Below are 23,756 nucleotides of genomic sequence, written 5' to 3'. Positions count from 1 at the left end.
CCTTGTGCCTTGGAAAAGTTTTTAACCTAAGCTGGTAAAAATAAGTTTAGGGGGTCTTTCATGCAGGTCCCCACATCTGTACCCCAGAGTTCAGAGTGGGGAAGGAACCTTAACAGGCTGCTTCTTGGGGAGTGAGGTGGGGAAGAGCTATGCATACTGTTCCCATTACACAAGGCTAGATGTAAAGGCCCTTATTAAATAGTAAATCCATTCTTTTACAAGGCACTACAGGATTGATGGTAAAAATTTCTGGATTTACAACACTGGCGATTAAAATCCCTTATCTACAGAATAGATACAGCATGTGCAGTGCTAGTGTAAGGTTATGCTTTGAGACAATATAAAGAAGTGAATAAATATATGCTATATTTGATCCAAAAAGAAGGTAGTCAATGCCAGCCCTACAACACCAGTACAGTCACAGAAGTACTTTTGTTATACTGCTACGTAGTCATAAGGATGTACAAGAGAGAGTCTGAATAAAACCAGTTTATTACCAAGAGAAGTCTGTCCTGGTGTTGCAGGGCTGCCATTGCCTATCCTCCAAGTCAAATACACATGAACTTGTACACTGACTCGGAGCATAACTTTACATGTCAGTTTTGCCTATCCACTTTCAGATGACACCCATCTCCATCCACTAGTTTGTCTCATATATAGTTATATAAGAAATAAAACTAAAGATTGTGCTGAAAGATGGATGTATGTGAACTCTCAAAGCAGCTAAGCTTTTTTAGAAATTATAACATTGGAGAAAATAGCTATAGCAGTTCAGCATAAACAGTTTGTGAATAAAATTTAAAAAGTCTATAAATGAGAAAAACTAGGAGAATTACTTGTTATTCTGTTTTTCTGAAGATATCATTTAGACAGAAATACTTACTTTTGTGTCTTAGATTCTTAGTGCAAGTTTTTAAAGAATTCTGACTCCTAAGAGTAGTGGTACAAGGTTAGCGTATGAGTCAGGACGTCATATGTCATTCCTAACAGGTTATAAGTACCACTATCCCAACATTGCAGTCAGTTCCTTTACATGCATGGAAGATGAAGCTCTGATGATGTCAATTCAAAAAATATTTTAAAAATATAATACATTGCAAATATAAAAATTAAAAAAATATAAAAATATGTCCCGTCCCCAAATCAAAACAAAAGGAGAGGTTACTCACATTGTGCAGAAACTGGAATTATTAGAGACATGTCCCCCACAGGTGCTGCACTTCAGGTGTGTATGTGCTCCCATGCACCATTGATCGACAGCTCCATGCGTCTTTGATCGAAGATTTTTTGTAGTGGTGCCTGTTTGGCCTGCGCATGCGCCTTAAAACATCCTCATGCACTGTACTGAGGCTATATAGGGCTGCACTGGTGACCCAACCTCAGTTCCTTCTCTACTGCAAAATCCTGCAGAGGAAACTCTGAAGCAGAGGGGAAGGAAGGCCAGTAGTGCAGCATACACAGGGAAACACATCCCGTAGAACTCCAGTTACTGAACAATCTTTCCTTCTTCAAATAAGGTATGGCTGCTTCACTTTAGATGACTCCCAAGCAGTATCCACACAGGGAGGAGGAAGCTGAAAGGCAGAGTCTAACACTGATGACAGAACTGCATTGCCAACTGCCGCCTCTGATCTAGAGGCATGAATCAAAGCATAATGCTTGGAAAAAATATGCATTGGAGTCCAGGTTGCAGCTCTGAAAATTTCAGCAACTGGAGCATCTTGAATAATGCCATAAAAGTAGATTGAGACCAATGAGATAACACTCTAGAAGGAGGTTGAATGTTGACAGAGTCATAACATGAAATAATATACCCAGAGATCCACCACAAAGGTCTTTGGGTGGAGACAGTGGATGCTTTGGATCTGTTCACAACTGAAACAGTTTGAGACACTTTTGGAACGGGTTGGTTCTGTACAGATAAGAGGCTAATGCCTTTCTAATATCCAAGGTATGGAGGGCATTTCCCTGCTTAGTCTCATGTGGTTTCAGGAAAAAACTAGGAGATGACAGTTTAGTTAACATGAAATTCAGAAGACACTTTAAGTAGAAACTTAGGATGTGGTTGTAATGTGATCTTTTCTTTGAAGAATTTTGTAAAAAGGGGGATCTGTCATTAAAGCCCCCATTTCTCTGATCCACCAGGCAGAAGTGATGGCCACCAAGAAAGCTGTTTTCCTGGATAGGTGCAGCAACAAACATGTAGCTAATGGTTTGAAAGGATGTTTCTTCAGGCAATTAAGGACAAGTTTTAAGTCCAATATTGGAGTAAGCTTTCTAATCTGTGGAAAAAGATTCATCAGCCTCAGCCCGCATCCCAAGAAGGATGAATTTGATGTTATAATGATGGTAGGAGGAGCCTGAACAAAAGGGACTCCCATACAAACCTTGGAGAGGTCCTTCCACCAACTGCGTGACTCCAGAACCCAACAAGGACACCTGTTTGTCCAGACTGTGTTTGTTCTGTACACAACCTGTCCTGAGCCATCCCTGGAAGCACTGAAGGTATAAATTGTATGTTGGGTTATGAAGGTACAAGCTGCCATATGACCGAATAGTTGAAGACAAATTCTTGTCAAGGTTTGAGAACTTATCTGATTCTTTGAAATGAGATTTTTTTTTAAGGATATGAACCTGTCCGTAGCAAGGTAATGCCTGATTGTCACAGCATCCAGAGAAGCTCCTGTGAAATACTGCTGTCAAACTTAACTTTTTAACATTGAGTTGGAGGCCTAAACTGTGAAACAGAGACCAGGTCATTTGTACTGCCAATAGGACCTCTTGGTAAGACTGATCCCTGAGAAACCAATCATAGAGATAAAGGAAGACAATCATGAGTTGACGTAGGTAGGCAGCAACAACCACCATGATCTTTGAGAGTACCTTTGGTGCAGAGCAGAGACCAAAACAAAGCACATGACACTTGAAGTGATCATGGTTAACCGTAAAATGAAGATGCCTCTTGTGAGAGGTATGAATTTTGACATGAAAATACACCTCCTGAAGGTCAAGAGTCAAAAACCAATCCCTGGAAAGTAGGGAGGGAATTATAGCTGCAAGGGTCATCATCCTGAATTTCTGCTGTTTCATGCTGTTGTTTAGATGTCTGAGTTCTAATACTGGTCTCCATCTCCAGTCTTTTTGAGGACCAGAAAGTACTTGGAATAGAAACCCTGATCCCTCTGCTGAACTGAAACTGGTTCTATGACCAGTAAATGTGGAAAAAAGCAACCGATTGTGCGAAGGGTCCCTAAAAAGGGATGGGGTGGGGGAGAATGGCAGTGACAAGGACGGAATAACCAGATGTTATGACCTCCAAAACATGTTTGTCAGATTGTATTCTCTCCCATGGAGGTTGGAAATAGGAACGATAGTATCCAAAGGAAGGAAGGAGGGAGGATAGTGCAGCAGTAGATTCCTATGGAGTGGATGGTTCGGGCTCTCAATCAAGCCATCAAAACTAGTGGACCTAACAGGCTCTAGTAAAACCTAATTCACAGGGAGCACCACATGTGCAGAGCTAAAGTATGTAAAATGTCCAGGAGCTTATGATGAGAGTCCTGGATCTCTTCTAGAGGGACTTGAAGTGTATCTGTGATACATTTCATCAGCTCCTGGGATTGTCTAAAGTCATCTGCTATGGAAGGTGGTGATGGCACTACAGACTCACCTGGTAATGACAAGGAAATACTTGGGTGAGGTATTACTTCCCTGTCACCCCTTGCCTCCTGCTTCTCAAAGATCTCCTCCACTGGCTCTTGTTGGCGAACTGGGAATGAGGGCTCAGAGGAATGGGTCTGCCTATGCATCCTGTGAGAGTGACTTGGCACTCTTAGGAATTTTGGTGGTGCATAGGGGTCCCAATAAGACCACTAGGGTGGCCCATAAGGCAAGGGAGGAGGCATCCACTGTTGGTCACCCCAGGTAGATGGGAGACAATGTCATCTGTCCTCCATTCTCTCAGAATAGGTAGGAGAATGCTGTCTTGCCTAACAGACAGGAGAACCCTGAATTAAGATCTATAAATCAGAAGATTCATTGTCATCAAATTCCGGGTGTGGGTGGGTGGGTGATAACTGTTCACCCTGAATGGTCGACATCAGGGTAGAAGGAGGTTGACCCAGAAGATCTTGATGCGGAAAGGTAGAAGCAGTACATAATGGAAATTCTGGCTGATCTGACACAACAAAATCATTTGAATATCTAAACTCCTGCAGTACCAATTCATGTCCCATGGAAGTTGGTGAGGAATGGATCTTATACCTGGCCAGCACATGGGTGTCTCCCAAACACCAGCAACACCAAGATTGTCCATCACTAATCAGGACAGCCTCCTAGTAGGAAAGGACCATATTGCTGTTGTACAGTTGCTGCAATGGAGACATCCCTAGGACATGCAGTATTAGTGACAGCCTTGCCTCTGATTGCGTAAGCCTTAAACTGGCCATTCCCTATTTCATGCTGGCCAGGTTATAATAATTGGAGATGCATTTTGACATCTATTTTAACATCTCCCATTGTTTCTTATGACACCGATTTGCTGGGCAGTGCTGGGACTGCCCAACAAATCGGTGTCATAAGAAACAAAAAATTGGGTGGACTTTCTAAAGACTCTAATCTGCCCCAAAGAGAGCCCCAAGGACCTTTTTATTATGAAGAAGGGGATGCTGGCATAGAACGAATGCAGGCCAAGTAATAAACTCATTAAGATGCAACTCCAACTTCACCTTGAAGAAAAATATCAGATTGGTCCACAGCATCACCTTATCCATCTTTATATACCAAATTTTACAAGGTAAGTCACCAGAGGCTGATGCTCACTCACTCTGCTAGTTGGAGTCTCTAAGAAAAAGATGCACCAAGAGGAGGATAAAAACCAGTGCTGGGGAGAAGTGAAAGATTCCAGAACAGAGCTATACGCAGCTTAGGTCTCTCTAGGAATCCCTCTAGCAGCACCAGAGTCAATGCTCATTTTCTGAGTGAGTTCTCTTTAACTCCCCCATTACAAATCCAAAGTAGTTCTCCCCAGGACTTATTTCAGCTCTGGATTGGAGTAAATCACAACTCATCTTGGTGGACCATTTATCCAGTTGTAGGGGGTCTGAATGCATTGGAGCAGGAATGAAAGAGGAAGATAGCTGCTTCTCTTCCAGCTCCTTTCCTTCTATAGATGTACCTGGATCAGTGGACTCTAAGGTGGTGTGCCATTCTCCTAGGATTCCTGTGATATTGGCACTGTGATATACTGTGGTGATGGGACCATATAAAAATCACAATAGTGCATATTTGTGCCTTCAGTGACTGCACAAAATGGCTAAGAATCTGCACCTTAAAACGGAGGATAAAGAAATGTGCAAAACCATGCCCTGAACAAAAATTCTAGACAATATTGGGTTCATAGAACTAGATCACATTTGAATACCAGGTGTTTAACACTTCTTAAAAAATGAAAATGAAACATTTGAGCAGTTTATAACAGCCCTAGAAACAATGAGTATGAATATCTTGCAAACGACATAATTCATGACAGAATTATAGGAACTGCAAGGAAAAATGATGATTCATTATATCTTGTTAGAGATCATATGATATTAGTTGAAGAAAATAAAAATCAAGATGTTGCATATATTGTTTGTGAATCAAAAAGGGAATAAGTGAAAGACAAAAATTAAAACTGAGTGGGTACTAAGTGATGCCAAAAAGCCACTTTTAAATAATGGAATTATGGAAATATACAAGAGAGATGGCAACAAAGGTTACTGTTACATCAAAAGGCATACTGTAAAGAAAGTGTCACCCAAAGAATTATTTGGCAAAAATGTGTATAGGAGCAAAAAAGGTGTATGAATTGGAAGCATGGAGCAGCAGAATGCAAACATTACCAACTTTTTATTATTGAATTGCATGGTATCTGTAAGTGAATGCACATATTAATATAAACATGAATAATTTTACAATACACAGGTTGGCTAATGTTAGCAGAATTCAAAAAAGACTTCTATGACTTTACTTTCATTGTTTTTGAAAGGAAGTGATTGCTTTAAAAGAATAGGTAAAATTGTTATTAGAGATAAGCCATAAAGCTGCTAGACTGCTCTCAGTCTATATGTACATTACCACAGGGGGTATTTTGAAAAAGATGTTTTTAAATTGAAAACTGTGGCTTTCAAAGAGTCCATAAAAGCTTCCTTAGGCAGTGGACTCCACGCAAGCCCAAGAGTTTCCCTGCAAAATGTATGCTTTTACTCAAATATATTTGATAGGGCTCTGACTGTTTTCAAAAATTAAAAGAAAAATCCTCAGCGTCATAATGTTTGAGACCCACTTACGTGATGTTAGCATTTGGGTGAAGACCAAAGACTTCTGGGCTATCCATGGCAGGGAGGGTCTGAATGTACTCCTGATACTGATCCAGAGTTTTGCATACTGGGATTTTATATCCAGTGTAGAAACAAAATGTGCTCTCAAACATCTTTTCACTGAACCACACCTGTGCAAAATAAAGAAAAGACACACTTAGAGAAATCAAAACTTTGGATAACTTTGCCATTTCATACAGTTATTTCACCTTGCATTTATTTTCTTCAGTCTTCTTGAGAAGTTAGAATTATAGTTGGGCTAAAACCAGTCATTTTACTCTAAAACAAAAATAAGGCTGTGTCATTACAAAGTGATTCCTTCAAAAGTTGAGTTCAAGTTGGGTAAATTATTTTTCTTTATTAAAAAGTGTGCATGCTCCTATTTTAAGAGGGCTATTCAAGGAGGAGGATCTCATGGGCTAGGAAGGATAATTTGTATACTTTACCCACAAGGCAAGGCTTTTACAAAGTAGAGTGTTGAAGAGATAAAAACCCACCAGAAACAAGAGTTCTGACACTCTAGATGATTCTCTTCATATAATGTAATTGCAATATTGACTTAAATATTCACTTCATGAAATCTAACTGCAAAAATCACAAATCACATTATATATTTTAGTAAAAATGAATATTGATACTGTTGCCAGATTTTCTTTATAATGACAAAACTGTATTTTCAAGCTCTCTTACTCTTGCAAAACAATTAAGAAGACGCTTATCATAATCATCAGTGACCCGACCTCCATATTGCACTTCTCCAATCATGTATCGTACTGTGCTCCATGATATACCCTAGATACAAATAAAATAAAATACTGTAGTTACAATCAATATCCATCTATGGCAGTGGTGTCCAACCAGTAGGTTTGGGGGACCCTGGTAGTCCTTGAGGCTCTAAATTGTGACCCTCAAGAATGACTGTGTTTAGAAGATAAAATTTAATCACAAATTTCAAATATATTCCCTGAACCATGTCCTATAATTTTTAAACTCAAGTATTAGAATTGGTCCTGTCATGACATGGAGGCTTTGCCTCCCCAAAAACCTCCCACCACCTCCTTTGTAGTCCTAAAAGCAGATATGGTGTGGTTTGGAAGCCCTTTGAACAGCTGTGGTCTCTTCCTCCTTTCTCAGCCACTCTCCCACTGGCCTCCTGATGCATTGCAGAAGATGGCTGTTCCACTACCTGCTTCTGTGCACTACACCTTGGGAGCCTAAGGAGAACAGGATAGAAGTTTGACTTGTCAGAACCTAAGGGAATGTTCAGCAAAGGATGGTTTCCCTCACTGACACAGCCATCCACAGCACCCCAGGAGAGGGCAAAATAGGAGAAGATGAGAAACAATAACCAATTATAGCTCCTGGATTCTCTGCCCCAATCCCATCACAGATTTGAGCAGTCTGAGGATTGCTCTTATTTGTACTGGCTCTCTGTAGTCCCCAAGAGACTATATACAAATTGGGGATAATCAGAGTTCAGTGTGCTCTAACTATTCCCCCTTTCTATCCAAGAGACTGTGGAGAGGGAGGTGTAGGAAACAAACATGCTCTATGCATGCGAGAGACTCCTCTGTGCTAGAGAAAATCCCTGCAGGGGATTTGTGGATGATTTCACTGCCTAAGCATCACAAAAGGAGCAGAGCATGGTAGAGATTCTACCCTGAACTGTTGCCCTTGCTCTCTTTGAAACAATAAGGTAGGCCTTACGGATGAAAAAGTTGGATACTATGAATCAAAGGAAATATTAGAAATACTCAGTTGATGAAGTCTTAAATGGCATTTTTAATTTTATTATGAACAAACTGAACCAATTTGACTGAAATGCAAGTAACTATAGACATGTAGTTTATCTGCATAGTTTCTTTATGTTCTGTAATATAATATACTTAAAAACAGAAATCAACATTAACCAGTAATTGTTCAAAGGCAGTCATATTTTAAATAGAATGCTGAAATTGCAAGATCAAATTCTGAAGTCTCTAACCAGAACTCATATTGTAGTCCATGGGAATATGGGCTGAGTAAGAACTGCAGAATTTGACCTATAGTGACTGATGAGAAAATACTTAATGCTTTTTCAATTAATTTTAATTTTTTTTTTTTGCTACAGTTTTCATGTGGATAATAGTGTCCGTACTAGACTGACTGTGCTTCAGAATTGACATTTTGGTCACTATTCGTATGACTGAAAGAGTAAGTATTTTTCACAATATAAACAGAACTATATGAATTAGAAGCAATTATAGATACTGTTCACATAAATATGACTCACTTTCTTGATGTCACATTCATCTAAGTGATTCTGTATAAACTGAACACTGGCTGTAAAGTCAGCAGAGTTGAATTCATAGGGAATATTCCAACCCAAAGGGCCAAACTTGCGTCGTTCCTTAAGAATACCATTGAAAATAAATAGTCAGTCTGTTTTCTTTAAATTTACTCACTGTGTTGTTTCATTATTATTTCTGATTAAATTAAACTGGAATTAAAGATTATAGTCAATAAATGACCCAGTCCAAATACCCCATTATGCATTCCTTTGTGGCATTAATAATTAAAAATGGGTTTCAGGTGCAGCATATTGGAACAACATGTGAAGGAAAAACAACAAAAACATTTATCACTACCCATCCCAATCATCTTAATAGCCCTGGGTTTTAAAATCTCCTATGTCTCTATTGCTAGATCAGGATGATAGAGTTTGTTATGTTAAGTACTATACTTGGCCTAATTTTCAGACATGATGAGCACTTGCAGTTCCCACTGACTTCAATAGACTCAGCACATCTGCCAATCAGGATATAATCTTTCTTTTTTTCTATATATGGTCTATTTGCTAAAGGTAGTTTTAATTTTTCAGTTTCATATTATGACACTGAGTTGCTCAAGTGCACTTAGCTTGTCCCTTTTGCCTTAATTCCTTCTCTGATGCCTTTCAAAGTTCTTACCACTTTTACACATGGTATGGCTACCCGTCTACCTCCCTTATGTTATCTCAGATCCTTCATTATTAATGTTTCAGGTTAACATTGTATGCTTCTTTGTAAATGTAAGTGTAAATCTACCCGTAAAAAGAAAAATAGTTATCTCTAAAATATGGAGAAGTAATCCTTAGAATGAAGGCATTATAAAACACTGAACAGCCTCACATCCCTCACAACCACATTTTAAACTCCTCATGTGGTGTAGGCCTGTGATTTGCTGACAATCTTCTTATATGGCTCCTAGGAATCTCAGATATGTATTAGTCTGTTATTTTTATTCCTTTGTGTGAACATGTACATTTGTGCCCTCCTTGTAAATGGCTGTTGCATGCTATTTTGCTCCTTCTAAAAACTGTCAAAAATGTAGAAGCAAAGAAATACAACAAGATAAAGACGGAGCTGTGGAATACTGTACTTACATTTTTTAAAATCAGAGATAGCACATTTATTAGGCATCTCAAACAACATAACTTCCCAGTTAGCAACAGTAAATGGGTAAAACCCTGGCCACACTGAAGTTAATGGACAAAACTCCTATTGACTTCAACATGCCAGTCACCTAATACGTTGAAGTGTGGTTATGGTCAGAAAAAAACTATGTAAAAATTGGTACCTTACTTATCAGATCTGCTGCCTATGTGTACTGAGAGTTATATATATTGACCTAACTGGAATTTTCTCTACCTTGAAATGGATTTCTGAGAGACCACTAATCCATGGCTTCTCTTCTCTCTACAGGTGATTGACAGACAAGCTGGACTACAAGTTGTCAAGAACAGTATCCCTGATGAGGCCATGGCACACTTGGTGGCTGAGCTTCATGACTTTGTCCTCACCCACAACTATTTTAGATTTGGGGACAACTTATCCTTCAAGTCAATGGCACCGCTATGGGTACCCGCATGGCCCCACAGTATGCCAACATCTTTATGGCGGACTTAGAGCAACGCTTCCTCAGCTCTTGCCCCCTAGCACCCCTCCTCTACTTACGCTACATTGATGACATCTTCATCATATGGACCCACGGGAAGGAGGCGCTTGAAGAATTCCACCTGGATTTCAACAATTTCCACCCCACCATCAACCTCAGCCTGGACCAGTCCACACAAGAGATCCACTTCCTGGACACTACAGTGCAAATAAGTGATGGTCACATAAACACCACCCTATACCGGAAACCTACTGACCACTATACTTACTTACATGCCTCCAGCTTCTATCCAGGAAACATCACATGATCCATTGTCTAGAGCCAAGCCGTAAGATACAATCGAATTTGCTCCAATCCCTCAGACAGAGACAAACACCTACAAGATCTTTATCAAGCATTCTTAAAACTACAATACCCACGTAGGGAAGTGAGGAAACAGACTGACAGAGCAAGACGGGTACCCAGAAATCACCTACTACAGGACAGGTCCCACAAGGAAAATAACAGAACACCACTGGCCATCATGTACAGCCCCCAGCTAAAATCTCTCAAGCACATCATCAACGATCTACAACCTATCCTGGAAAACGATCCCTCACTCTCACAGACCTTAGGAGACAGGCCAGTCCTCGCTTACAGACAGCCCCCACAACCTGAAGCAAATACTCACCAGCAACTACACACCATACCACAGAAACACTAACCCAGGAACCAATCCCTGTAGCAAACCTCATTGTCTACTCTGTCCCCATATCTACTCTAGTGATACCATCAGAGGACCCAACCACATCAGCCACATCATCAGAGGCCCATTCACCCGCATGTCCACTAATGTTATATATGCCATCGTGTGCCAGCAATGCCCCTCTGCCATGTACATTGGCCAAGCCGGACAGTCCCCACGTAAAAGAATAAATGGACACAAATCGGACATCAGGAATGGTAACACACAAAAGCCAGTGGGAGAACACTTCAATCTTCCTGGACATTCTATAACAGATTTGAAAGTAGCTGTACTTGAACAAAAAAACTTCAGAAACAGGACTTCAAAGAGAAACAGCAGAACTAAAATTCATTTGCAAATTTAACACCATTGCAAATGTAATACCATTAATTTGGGCTTGAATAGGGACTGGGAGTGGCTGGCTCATTACAGAAGCAGCTTTGTCTCTCCTAGAATTGACACTTCCTCATCTATTGTTGGGAGTGGACTACATCTACCCTGATCAAATTGATCCTGTCAACACTGGTTCTCCACTTGTGAGGTAACTCCCTTCTCTTCATGTGTCAGTATATTTATGTCTACATCTGTAACTTTCACTCCATGCATCTGAAGAAGTGAGGTTTTTATCCATGAAAGCTTATGCTCAAATATATCTGTTAGTCTTTAAGGTGCCACAGGACTCCTTGTTGTTTTTGACAGACAAATGACATCAGTAAAATGAATTAGATGAAAATGTTGTTAGTGCACACTGGAACCAAAAGCAATTTGCCTAGAATTAACACACTAGTGGAACTGGTTAAAATAATAGTAATCAGGTAAGTGTATGGATTACTAGTGGTAGTGAAAAAATCACTTTTTGGCAGCAAGTTGCTGTAGAGTTCATGGGCTTTGCTTAGGTCAATAGGGTCAAGAAGACCACAAGAAAGCTTCTCCACAACCATGCAGCTTTGCCTTTTCTCTTCATACTTTTCACAGCATTCTGAGAATGAGGGGGGAAAGAAGGGAAGGCACAGAGAACTCTGCAATTCCAAGGAACAGACTGTGTCTATTCCTAGTAGATCCCTGTTACTGTAGAAGAGAAGTAATTTGCAGCTGTGGCTTGTGTTAAATAAGCCTATTACTCCACATATCATGCAAATCAGATGAAATATTTCTGGGCTAATGCTACATTCCCTAGGATGCACACTGGAGTGGCTGAGCCAACCTACTATGATTTTGAATTTCCCAAAATTCAAATATGGATTGTGCTGGGAACTAAGCATTTCTTTTCCTGTTCATTTCAAGATGGGTACCATCTTTCTGAGTATGGCTATGTTCTCAGTCCCTCATTAATTATTGAGATAAGACCTCACCTCAGAACTGTCCGAACAGACAAAACTGGATTCTGAAAAATCTGTCTTGAAATGTAAACATGCCAAGTAAACAGCTTCCATTTCCAATATGCTAATATAAAGGTCTTTTTTATTCCCTGACTTTGTCTTGCACAGACCCGTGGCTTAACAATCCTCTGAAACCTTTTCTGATACAAATTCACATAACTCTCCTGTGTAATGAGGTAAGATCCCAAATAGACTAGAATCTTTGATGGTTCTAAAACACTCTTTTGAAGATTCATGATAAACCCCAATAATTCATTTGTAACCACAATCTGAACTTTTGGAAGAGATTTATCATTTATCAGCCAATCGTCTAAATATAGAAAAACATGAACATCCCAGGGCAGACACTATTGCAATCAGAATCTTTGAGGAAATTTTTGAGGCCATACCAAGGCTGAAAGGGAGGACAGTGTACTGAAAATTTTGGTTGTTGATCTTAAATGTTGGATACTTCTGACAAATGTAGCAGTACTTATATGGAGATGTGAGTATCGCACAACTGTGGATACTAAAACTTTTCTTTGCTGCACAGCTTCTATTATACACTAAAGAAATTCCTTCTTGAATTTGCTATGCTCCAAAAGCCAGTTAAGCCATTTGAGAGTCAAGATTTCTGTGAAGTCTTCTGAATGCTTGGGCACTTAAAAACAACAGCAGAGAAAGTGCTTTCATTCAGCTCATCTGAAGGGAAAGGAAGAAAGGCATAGATATCTTGTAGATGATAAATATATTAGCATCACTCTTTATAACATTTCCTGAGAAGTGAGGCATATTCTATATAGTAACAGTTAGAATGACAGAATCCATTTGTCTAATGGTATGTTTTTCCACTCTGAAAAAAAAGGATAATTCTGTCCCCAAAAGAATGAATGGGTTCAGAGAGCAGCAGGAAATCAGTGTGGATTTACTAGGATGAGGACCTTCCAAAAGCCTTCTGACCTCTGTCCCGCTGATATTTATATATAGTTCCCTGAGCTGCAAATGTTAGATGTATAATGTTGGTATGATTGTCTGAAGAAACTCACTGGTTCTGAACAGAAGTGTTGAATTTGGGACTTTCTTTACTTTGCTGACAAAAAGACTCCAGTTAGAAAGAAAACCTCTTACTGCTTTATCTAAGTCATTATCAAAAAGTCCAACTCCCCAAAAACGCAAGGAAGAGAACCTTTTCTTTATTCTGAAACTTGACAATCCATTGGGAAAGCCAGAGAATTATGTGAGCCACCACTTCACTGGACACAAACGGTGGGTCTGATTCAACTCCATTAAAATAAATTAAAAGACTCCAGCTGATTGGAATGGGAGTTGTTGGATCAGGCCGCTTACAAATTTTGAAATATCCACAGTATTTGTAACATCAGCTACAAAGTCATTCGTTAAAATGGCATGAATTTATTTATTTATGTATTTATTTAAATTTTCTCCTGCATGGTCAGTGCCTTCTCAACCAAATGACAAAGAAGCTTTAGAGATGTTCTGGATTCTCTACCCCCTAAATGAAACACCTTGTTATTATTATAATACTATTATTATTTGTATTATCATAATAACTCGGGATTCTAATCAAGGATCAGGGCCTCACTGTACCAAGCACTATACAGACATGTAATAAAGAAGACAGTCCCTGCCCCAGAGAGCTCACAATCTAAATAACAGAGAAGATGCAACAGGAGGTCAAAACAAATAGATTGGGGAATGGTGGGAGGATGCAATAAGAAAATGAACAGAATTGAGCAGAAAACCAGAAGTTACAGCTCATCAACTGTCCAATCATGGCTCTTTCCATCCTTCTGTCACTAGTTTTCTTACAACATTTAGAGGGAGACTAGCCTCTGTGGCCTGAGGGCCTTGTTGAGGCAGCCTACCAATACCAGATCTAAGAAGGCAAAAAAAAAAAAAAAAAAAAAAAAAAGCAAGCAGGGACACTGTCAGATGGCTGAGAGTAGCATGCGGAAGCAATAGCTGAATCTAGAGCAGTGCTACTCAAAGTGGTGGTCCGCAGATCAATGCTGGTCCGTGAGCCATCGGCTGCCGGTCTTCTCTTACATTGGAAAAAAAAAATGCCGGTCCCCCACATCAGATAGCTTGAGAAGCACTGATCTAGAGGACACACACAGTGGCTGTGGAAGAGGAAGCAACTGACACAGTGGGTTTGTAGGGAGACAGCATATTTGTGATAAAAAGAAAGTTTATCTACCTTATTAGACCTTGCTGCTGGCTGGGTCTTTGGCTGGAAGTCTAACCCTGCACATTTCAGACACACATGGAAAAAATGGTCACTAATTGTTCTGTAACTGTTCAAGATGTGTCGCACATGCAGAAAAGGACCTGGGGATTACAGTGGACGAGAAGCTGGATATGAGTCAGCAGTGTGCCCTCGTTGCCAAGAAGGCCAATAGTATATTGGGCTGTATTAGTAGGAGCATTGCCAGCAGATAGAGGGAAGTGATTATTCCCCTCTATTTGGCACTGGTGAGGCCACACCTGGAGTACTGTGTCCAGTTTTGGTCCCCCCACTGCAGAATGGATGTGGACAAAAATTATTAGGGGCCTCGGGCACATGACTTACGAGGTGAGGCTGAGGGAACTGGGGTTATTTAGTCTGCAGAAGAGAAGAGTGAGGAGGGATTTGATAGCAGTCTTCAACTACCTGAAGGGGGTTCAAAGAGGATGGAGCTAGGCTTTTCTCAGTGGTGGCAGATGATAGAACAAGAAGCAATGGTCTCAAGTTGCAGTGGGGGAGGTCATTTGTGCATCCCTTGAACAGGCCTCTTTCATGTCCCTCAACCAATCTGGAACCTCTGCTGGACACCAAGGGTGAAAACTCCTCAAGAATGGAAAGCGATGCCTCCTATCTTGGGACTGAGACACATATCAGCAATCTCTGATTCTGAAAATGAGCCTGAGTCATCTAATGTGTGGGATGGGTGGTATGTGTGGTCATGTTTGGTGCTGAAGACTGCTGTTGAGACTCTAGAGATGACAGTATCAAGGGGAGCACGGTGGGTTTGCCTCTGGATGGCACTGGGCAAGGCGGTGCAGGGATATCCAAAGGTGGCTATGGTACCAGAAGCTGGCCTCTACCTGCATGTAGATATGATGCAGACTGAGTGTTTGTTGGTACCAGGTGAGATGTATCCTTTACTGCTGGAGATGCTGATACTCTGAGGCACCCATATGCCTCTGGGGTTATTGGTACTGAGAGGTCCCCTGTATGCTGCTGTTGCATTAAAGACGTTGATACTGCAGAATGGGTTGATCTGCTAGCAGCAGTCAGTCTCAATCGAAGAGGCACACATGCTAGAATTGATGATCCTGCCTGAGATCCAGTGGCACCCAGGAATGGCTCTTCTCTGAAGATACTCTACCCTGCTTCCCAGACTGTTTACTGGTTGACAGTACTAGGGACCTTGATATCTTAGAGGATGAGTCCTTCAAAGTACCCTGCTATTTCTTTTTGGTACCAGGGAAAGAGAGTGGCAATGCCTGGAGGGGTACTTCTGTATGAAGCAGAAGTGGACAGTGCCTGCCTCGAGCAGGAAAGCTATGATGGTGGACCCAGGGCAGCCTCCTGGAGAAGGTGACATAGCCTCAGCTCCCTAGCCTTTTTAGGCCAGGGCTCACAGATTTGGCATCAGTCTTGGACATGACCCTCGCCAAGGCACTTTAGACACTGAGAATGAGGTCACTCACCAGCATGGATTTCCTGCAGCCAGTGCAAGGCTAAAGCTAGGAAACCAAGGCATTCCCTGGTACCAGGCATTGGCACCCAGAACAAGTGGGAACTGAATTATGAAAAACAAACCACCAAAACTGAAACTTACACTAAGCTATGAACAAGTCCCAAACTATATACAAGAAGAACAATGTTACCAAAAGGGAGAACAGTAGCAAAAGCAAGCTACCATGTTCTGACCTCCGACCACGGCTGGTAAGAAGGAACTGAGTGGGTTGGGGCGGTTCTGGCCGTTTACACATTGCACAGCAACATGAGGCACCACCTTGACAGGTACTGCTAAGGGAAAAATTTCCAATTCTGGTACACTGGGCATGCAAACACCTGAAGTGGAATGTACATGTGCAATCACTCAGAAGAACTTCTGTTTCTTGTAGCTGATCAGGGAAGACAGAGCTGTCAGTAAATGTCTTCATATTTTTTCTCTGATTTTTCAGGGATGGTTTCCAGACATTTTGGGGGAACAGGGAGAGGTAGGCGCTCCTAAAAAGAACTATACATCAATATCTGCTTCTCACTGAAGCATTATGGAAACTAGTTCCAGGGTGCATTAAATAACACAGACCCCCTGTAGCAGGAGACTTTTCTTTCTTGTTCATGTGTCTGCCTGTAAATTCAAGTGTGGAGTGAAAAGGAGGCCTTAGTATTGATTGCTAGCTACACACGACAAATACATTTTTATCTCACTTTAATCCCATTTACACAGCAAAGCCAAAGTAGCTATGGGAGAGTCAGCTGAATTCTTTTATGGCTTGCACACACATTCATAACATTGTTGACTAACCATCAGAGGACCCAACCACATCAGCCATACTGTCAGGGACTCATTCACCTGCACATCTACTAATGTGATATATGCCATCATGTGCCAGCAATGCCCCTCTGCCATGTGCATTGGCCAAACCAGACAGTCTCTACGTAAAAGAATAAATGGACACAAATCGGACATCAGGAATGGTAACATACAAAAGCCAGAGGGGGAGAACACTTCAATTTCCCTGGACATTCTATAACAGATTTAAAAGAACAAAAAACCTTCAAAAACAGACTTCAAAAAGAAACTGAAGAACTAACGTTCATTTGCAAATTTAACACCATTAATTTGGGCTTGAATAGGGACTGGGAGTGGCTGGCTCACTACAGAAGCAACTTTCCCTCTCGTGGCATTGACACCTCTCATCAATTATTGGGAGTGGACTACATCCACCCTGATTGAATTGGCCCTGTAACTCCCTTCTCTTCATGTGTCAGTATAATAATGCCTGCATCTGTAATTTTCACTCCATGCATCTGAAGTGGGTTTTTTACCCATGAAAGCTTATGCCCAAATAAATCTATTAGTCTTTAAGGTGCCACCGGACTCCTCATTGTTATTGTTAACTAAGTTACAGCTATGGAATCTCTCTCACTGATGATGTTGTATAACCAAAAAGACAATGGCCTGACATTCAATCCTCGGGGTGAATCTGCTGTTCTGCAGGTTAGAAACACCATCTTTTTATATGTAATCTAAACAACTTTAATATGAAAACTGTTGAAAGACAATGAACATGTCAAAAAAGCTAATGTTGATAAACTTCATACCACCATTATTACAGAGTCACTTTCAAAGTACAACCTTATTTTAAAAGTTCATCATGAGAGTAAGTGTTAACTATACATAGGACTAAATTCTAAAATAGCTATATCTGTATAGAATATTAAAACAACATCTAAATGTTCATTCAATTGCAGTTGCACATGCTTTCAATTTTCAACTGACATCACATAATAGCTGTGAAAAAATAAATAATTATCAGTCATTGTATTTACTAGAGTCTATTTATGCTTTCAGTACTACAGTAAAATAGCATTCGAGCAGAGAGCAGTATGTCTTCAATGACCAGAACATAATAAGGACAAAAGAGCTGCCCATCAGGACCAGCCTTAAGGGTGGGTGACAGGGGCGACTTTCCAGGGAACTGTGGTCGGGGTGTGTGTGTGCTGTGATCAACCCCCCAACTCCAAACACAGCCAGCCCAAGGCCCCTTTAACTCCCGAGTGCTGGGCTCAGAGCCAGGGAGGGATAGGGCTGGGGGAACCCCAGCCAGAGGCTCCTATTGTGCACTGGGCTATAGCTGCTAGTCCCAGCTGGGCTGGGGGGGGACAGGACTTCCTCTTCCCCTGCATGGGCTGCACCTCGGGGAACCTCCCCTGGCTGCAGGAAGCTCTGCACCCCCCGCCCTGCTTCCTGCCCCCATTGCAAATGCAGGGGGAGGAGTCACTGCCGGGGGAGCTTCCCCCAATCCACCCAACCTCCGTGCACCTGGACTCAAAGAAATGGCGCCAAAATACAAGTTCGCCCAGGGCACCCTTTTCCCTAAGGCCGGCCCTGCTTCCCATTGTAGTCAGTATAAAAGAACTAGTCCTAGGGGATTAGACTGAAAAGGCAATTTGTTAAGATACATCAGACTTTCACCTTCATGTCACTAATACGAATTTCTCCTTAGATCACTTGTGACCAAAAGAAGTTAGCCTAAGTAACAAACTGGTAGTCTCAGATTAGTTTATAGTGGACAGATATTCACCCAGCAAAAAATTATGGCCTACATTGTCAACAAGAATGCTGATTTTTGTCAATCTCAGATAGGAAATTATGGATTTTGTCACACTCCTAGAGATGGTCCCTCTGAGGTCAGGGCTGAGATACGCTGCAAAGTGATTTGCATTCTCTGAATGAAGGTATAAATTACACCAATTTAAACTAATTCTTGCTTCCCTTGGACTTAGATTCACCTCTAAATGTGACTACAGTGATGTTTAGAATAGAAAATTATGTCATAACCTCAGAGGCAAAGTTCCAGGTTCCAAAACCATTAACTCCCAAAAAGTGTAAATGAATGAGGATGGGGCAGAGAAGAAAATTTCAGCAATGATAGCAAAGAGAGAGGACAATTCCAGGGTTACAAATCACAAGATTTCAGATTAAGAAGAGTATTGGTTTTGAGTAGAGCCTAAACAGAGCCCAGTAAGCAGTTTCTCCTTCTAACAGTTTAGTTTAGAGCTTAAAGGGAAATAAGACATTTCTGTTCTGCTAGCAATTTCTCTCTGAATTCATTACTCATGAACTAATGCACCCCACCTGTGGAATTCAAAGGTGGCCCAATATTGTGCAGGAGGCCCAGGACTACGCTCTGCTCTTCTGCTCAGGCCACCAGAAGAGTTCTTCCATAGCTATAGAAACACTCCAGCAACCAATTATTAGCATTAAAACAACTTGATATAATGTATTAAATTACCCTTATGATAATTTCTCCCTTTAGAGAAATATTTCAATTTATAGACATGTTATTTACAAGACTACCACAGTGGGCTGAATTTGAAGAGAGGCTGCTAACAGAAAGAAAATAATCAGCTAAGGAATTTCTAATTCTGTTGCACAGCTTCTCTCCTCATTCATTACTCAGGGGAGGTAGCGAGCAGTGAATCCCAGAAGTAGGGAGGGAAAGTATAAGCGGAATTTAATTATTATAGTAGAATAATATGCAGCAATGGAAGTTTCTCCCATATAAAACAAGAGCTTTATAAACTAAGAGACAATGTGGGAACCAACCCAGTAGCATTTTCCTACCAAAGGATACCATTGCAGAGGAATGGAAACTTACTTTGCAAGTCTTCCTCAGATGAGGCCTTTTTCCCCTAGTGCTTCTAAGGACTTCTGTGAATAGTTTCCCAGATGCCTGGCATGCCAACTGGTGCCAAGTTTTTACATCTTGCCTGCAGCAACCTTGAGGCCCTAAGACCTTGCCATTTTGGAATGAGATGAACAGCATACAATTATCATATGTACTCCATATGCTTGAGATATATCTTTAGAGCTCTAGGAATGCCCATTTATGCCACAACCTTCCAAGGGTTAGAAAGAAATGATGGGAGAACTATTTCCTAGGAATTGCAGAAAGAGGAACTTATCTTGAACTGAAAGATTTCTGGAGCTACAAGAATAACCTTTTCCACATGACAAAGGCAGTGTTGATGGTTGTACGGACATAGGAACTAATTCCAAAACTTGCCGTTCAGAAGTCATGGCAACCAGAAAGGCCAGCCATAGGGTTTTCTAATTGGTCAATGTGATTAAATTTAACACATGACACTCATATGGAGGATCCAATTTGCCTGACTACAAAATGTTGCTATGGTTGGTACCCACGTTTCTACAGTGCTTGGTTACAGGATTCCAGCCAAACCTCCTGCAGAAACTCTAGTGTAGCTGAGATTACCAGACCTTTGGGATTATTATAATATTTGTATCACAATAGTATCTAGAGGTCAGGTCCCCATTGTGCTGGGCACAGCACAAAGAGGCATTCTCTGTCCCAAAGACCTTTCTGTTTCCGCTCACACCAGAAATGTAAATTTGACCATATCCGTAAATGAATATCCTGGCTGAGTTCTGTCTGGATACCAAACTGTATCAGAGGTTAGTGGAGAATCCATGCTGTTAACTGTAGGTGTTCCCGGTCTGATGTATGAGTCCATGCTCCTAGAGGTCTGGTGTTTTCTGCAGATAATGTGGCGTCCTTGGCTATCTAGCAAGTACTAAAGGCCGTCTGGGCCAGTGAAGGACTAAGAGTAGAATCACAAACTCTCCCTTTTACTCTCTTCTGTGTCCTTTCGGTGAGTTGTCTTAAAAAGGCTGTAAATTCTTCTGTACCCAGGAAATTATTTCTACTGCCATGAGAAGCTTTGACCCCTGGTTACACCCTGGTTTCAGAAGGGTTATAAACACTCATGCCTCTGCAAGTACCATAATTGCTCACTATGTGGTTTCTTGTACTTTCCACTGATGCAGATAGTACTAGTTACCGTCATAGACAGGATACTGGACTCAGTGGACCATTGGTCCAAACCCAAATGGCCACATTTGCGGATTTTCCTTTCTCCCTCTGCTCCCTTAAGATACACTCTGACAGAGGTATTGAAATGAACTGAAAGGATGTGTACAATGAGATTCTGGAAATTTGTCTACCAGGGAAGCTTTCTTTCACAGTGAGTATGCAAGGTTCTAGATTTCAGAGGGGTAGACTCCTCGTTGTTTTTTCAAGGATCCAGAGTCAAAGTTGGATTTTTTTTAATTTACCTACCTAAAAAGAGGCATTGGATGTTATCCAAGAATGACGCACAATTTTGCATTGCATCAAGTTCATGGTTCTAGGTCCTCAAAAGTAATTTCAGCAGGTGCATTTTGAGAAATCCACTTGGAGCAGATGAAGCTGAAGCATGGCACCAGCAATCCTAGCCACTGGAAATAATTGGCTAGTGATGACCTCTCAGGAAATGATTGATGCAATGAAGGTTTTGATCTTTGCAAATGTCACGGTTCCTCCCCCACTCTGAACTCTAGGGTACAGATGTGGGGACCTGCATGAAAAACCTCCTAAGCTTATCTTTACCAGCTTAGGTCAAAACTTCCCCAAGGTACAAAATATTACCCCCGTTATCCTTGGAATGGCCGCTACCACCACCAAACTAATACTGGTTACTGGGGAAGAGCTGTTTGGACGCGTCCTTCCCCCCAAAATACTTCCCAAAACCTTGCACCCCACTTCCTGGACAAGGTTTGGTAAAAAGCCTCACCAATTTGTCTAGGTGACTACAGACCCAGACCCTTGGATCTTAAGAACAATGAACAATCCTCCCAACACTTGCACCCTCCCTTTCCTGGGAAATGTTGGATAAAAAGCCTCACCAATTTGCATAGGTGACCACAACCCCAAACCCTTGGATCTGAGAACAATGAAAAAGCATTCAGTGTTTTACAAGAAGACTTTTAATAAAAAATAGAAGTAAATAGAAATAAAGAAATCCCCCCTGTAAAATCAGGATGGTATATATCTTACAGGGTAATTAGATTCAAAAACATAGAGAACCCCTCTAGGCAAAACCTTAAGTTACAAAAAAGATACACAGACAGAAATAGTTATTCTATTCAGCACAATTCTTTTCTCAGCCATTTAAAGAAATCATAATCTAACACATACCTAGCTAGATTACTTACTAAAAGTTCTAAGACTCCATTCCTGTTCTGTCCCCGGCCAAGACGACTACAGACAGACACCCAAACCCTTTGTTTCTCTCCCTCCTCCCAGCTTTTGAAAGTATCTTGTCTCCTCATTGGTCATTTTGGTCAGGTGCCAGCGAGGTTACCTTTAGCTTCTTAACCCTTTACAGGTGAGAGGAGCTTTCCCCTAGCCAGGAGGGATTTCAAAGGGGTTTACCCTTCCCTTTATATTTATGACACGCCCCCCAAATCTCAGCTAGGGTGAAACACTGGCTGGGATTTCTTCCTGGAGCTCTAGGAAAACAGAGTTAATAAGACACATGCATCTCTAAATATACTACCAAGTACATAAAGACTAACAATATTTTCCACATCTCAAGGACGATTTTAACCAGTTGATTCTGGGAAACTTTCACGGGAGAGTGCATCAGCCACTTTGTTAGAAGCTCCTGAGATGTGTTGGATGTCGAAATCAAAATCTTGGAGAGCTAAACTCCACCGAAGAAGTTTTCTGTTAGTTTCTTTGACGGTGTGAAGCCACTTTAGTGCAGCATGGTCGGTTTGCAGGTGGAAACGCCGTCCCCAAACATATGGGCGTAGCTTTTCCAGAGCGTAGACAATGGCATAACATTCTTTTTCAGTGACTGACCAGTTGCTTTCCCTCTCAGACAGTTTTTTGCTGAGAAACACTACAGGGTGGAATTCTTGATCAGGTCCTTTCTGCATTAAAACTGCTCCCACACCACGCTCGGATGCATCTGTGGTTACTAGGAACGGTTTGTCAAAGTCTGGGGCCCTTAGTACAGGGTCAGACATGACTGTCGCTTTAAGCTTGTTAAAGGCCTTCTGACACTTTCCGGTCCACTGAACAGCATTTGGCTGTTTCTTTTTGGTTAGGTCTGTCAGTGGGGCAGCGATTTGGCTGTAGTGCGGTACAAATCGTCTGTAATAACCGGCCAAGCCTAAGAAGGATTGAACCTGTTTCTTTGACTTTGGGACAGGCCACTTTTGGATAGCATCCACTTTGGCCTGTAGGGGGCTGATAGTTCCTTGACCCACCTGGTGTCCAAGGTAAGTCACTCTGTTTAGGCCTATTTGACACTTCTTAGCCTTAACAGTTAGTCCTGCCTCCCTTATGCGCTCAAGGACTTTTTGTAGATGTTCCAGGTGGTCTGCCCAGGAATCCGAAAATATGGCCACATCGTCAAGGTAGGCGACTGCATATTCTCCTAATCCCGCTAGGAGACCATCTACAAGTCTTTGGAAAGTGGCGGGTGCATTTCGCAGCCCGAAAGGGAGTACATTAAATTCATACAGCCCGAGATGTGTGATGAAGGCTGACCTTTCCTTGGCAGATTCATCTAGCGGTACCTGCCAGTACCCCTTGGTTAAGTCCAAGGTAGAGATGAACTGGGCCCTTCCCAGTTTCTCTAATAGTTCATCTGTGCGTGGCATGGGATAGTTGTCTGGGCGAGTTACAGCATTTAGCTTACGGTAGTCCACGCAAAAACGTATTTCCCCATCTGGTTTGGGAACTAGAACCACTGGAGATGCCCATGCACTTTCAGAGGGGCGGATTACCCCCATCTGTAACATATCCTGG

At 41.4% G+C, this 23,756-nt stretch overlaps 1 protein-coding gene across 1 annotated transcript in view; it reads right to left on the bottom strand.

Moving 5' to 3' along the window:
- DNAH8 (dynein axonemal heavy chain 8) overlaps nt 1–23,756 on the bottom strand; it is a 589,186-nt gene that overhangs the window by 17,905 nt on the left and 547,525 nt on the right. Inside the window, exons 86-88 of the mRNA XM_084624647.1 lie at nt 8,632–8,748; nt 7,050–7,151; nt 6,330–6,490 (exon numbers count right to left, since the gene is read on the bottom strand). Coding sequence (XP_084480773.1) covers nt 6,330–6,490; nt 7,050–7,151; nt 8,632–8,748 — 380 coding nt within the window. The remainder of the gene's footprint in view (nt 1–6,329; nt 6,491–7,049; nt 7,152–8,631; nt 8,749–23,756) is intronic.

This window comes from Lepidochelys olivacea (genome assembly GCF_965140295.1).
Source record: "Lepidochelys olivacea isolate rLepOli2 genome assembly, chromosome: 3".
Lineage (NCBI taxonomy): Eukaryota > Metazoa > Chordata > Testudines > Cheloniidae > Lepidochelys > Lepidochelys olivacea.
The sequence above is the reverse complement of the archived record's forward strand: the minus strand, read 5'-3'. Positions and strand labels throughout refer to the sequence as shown.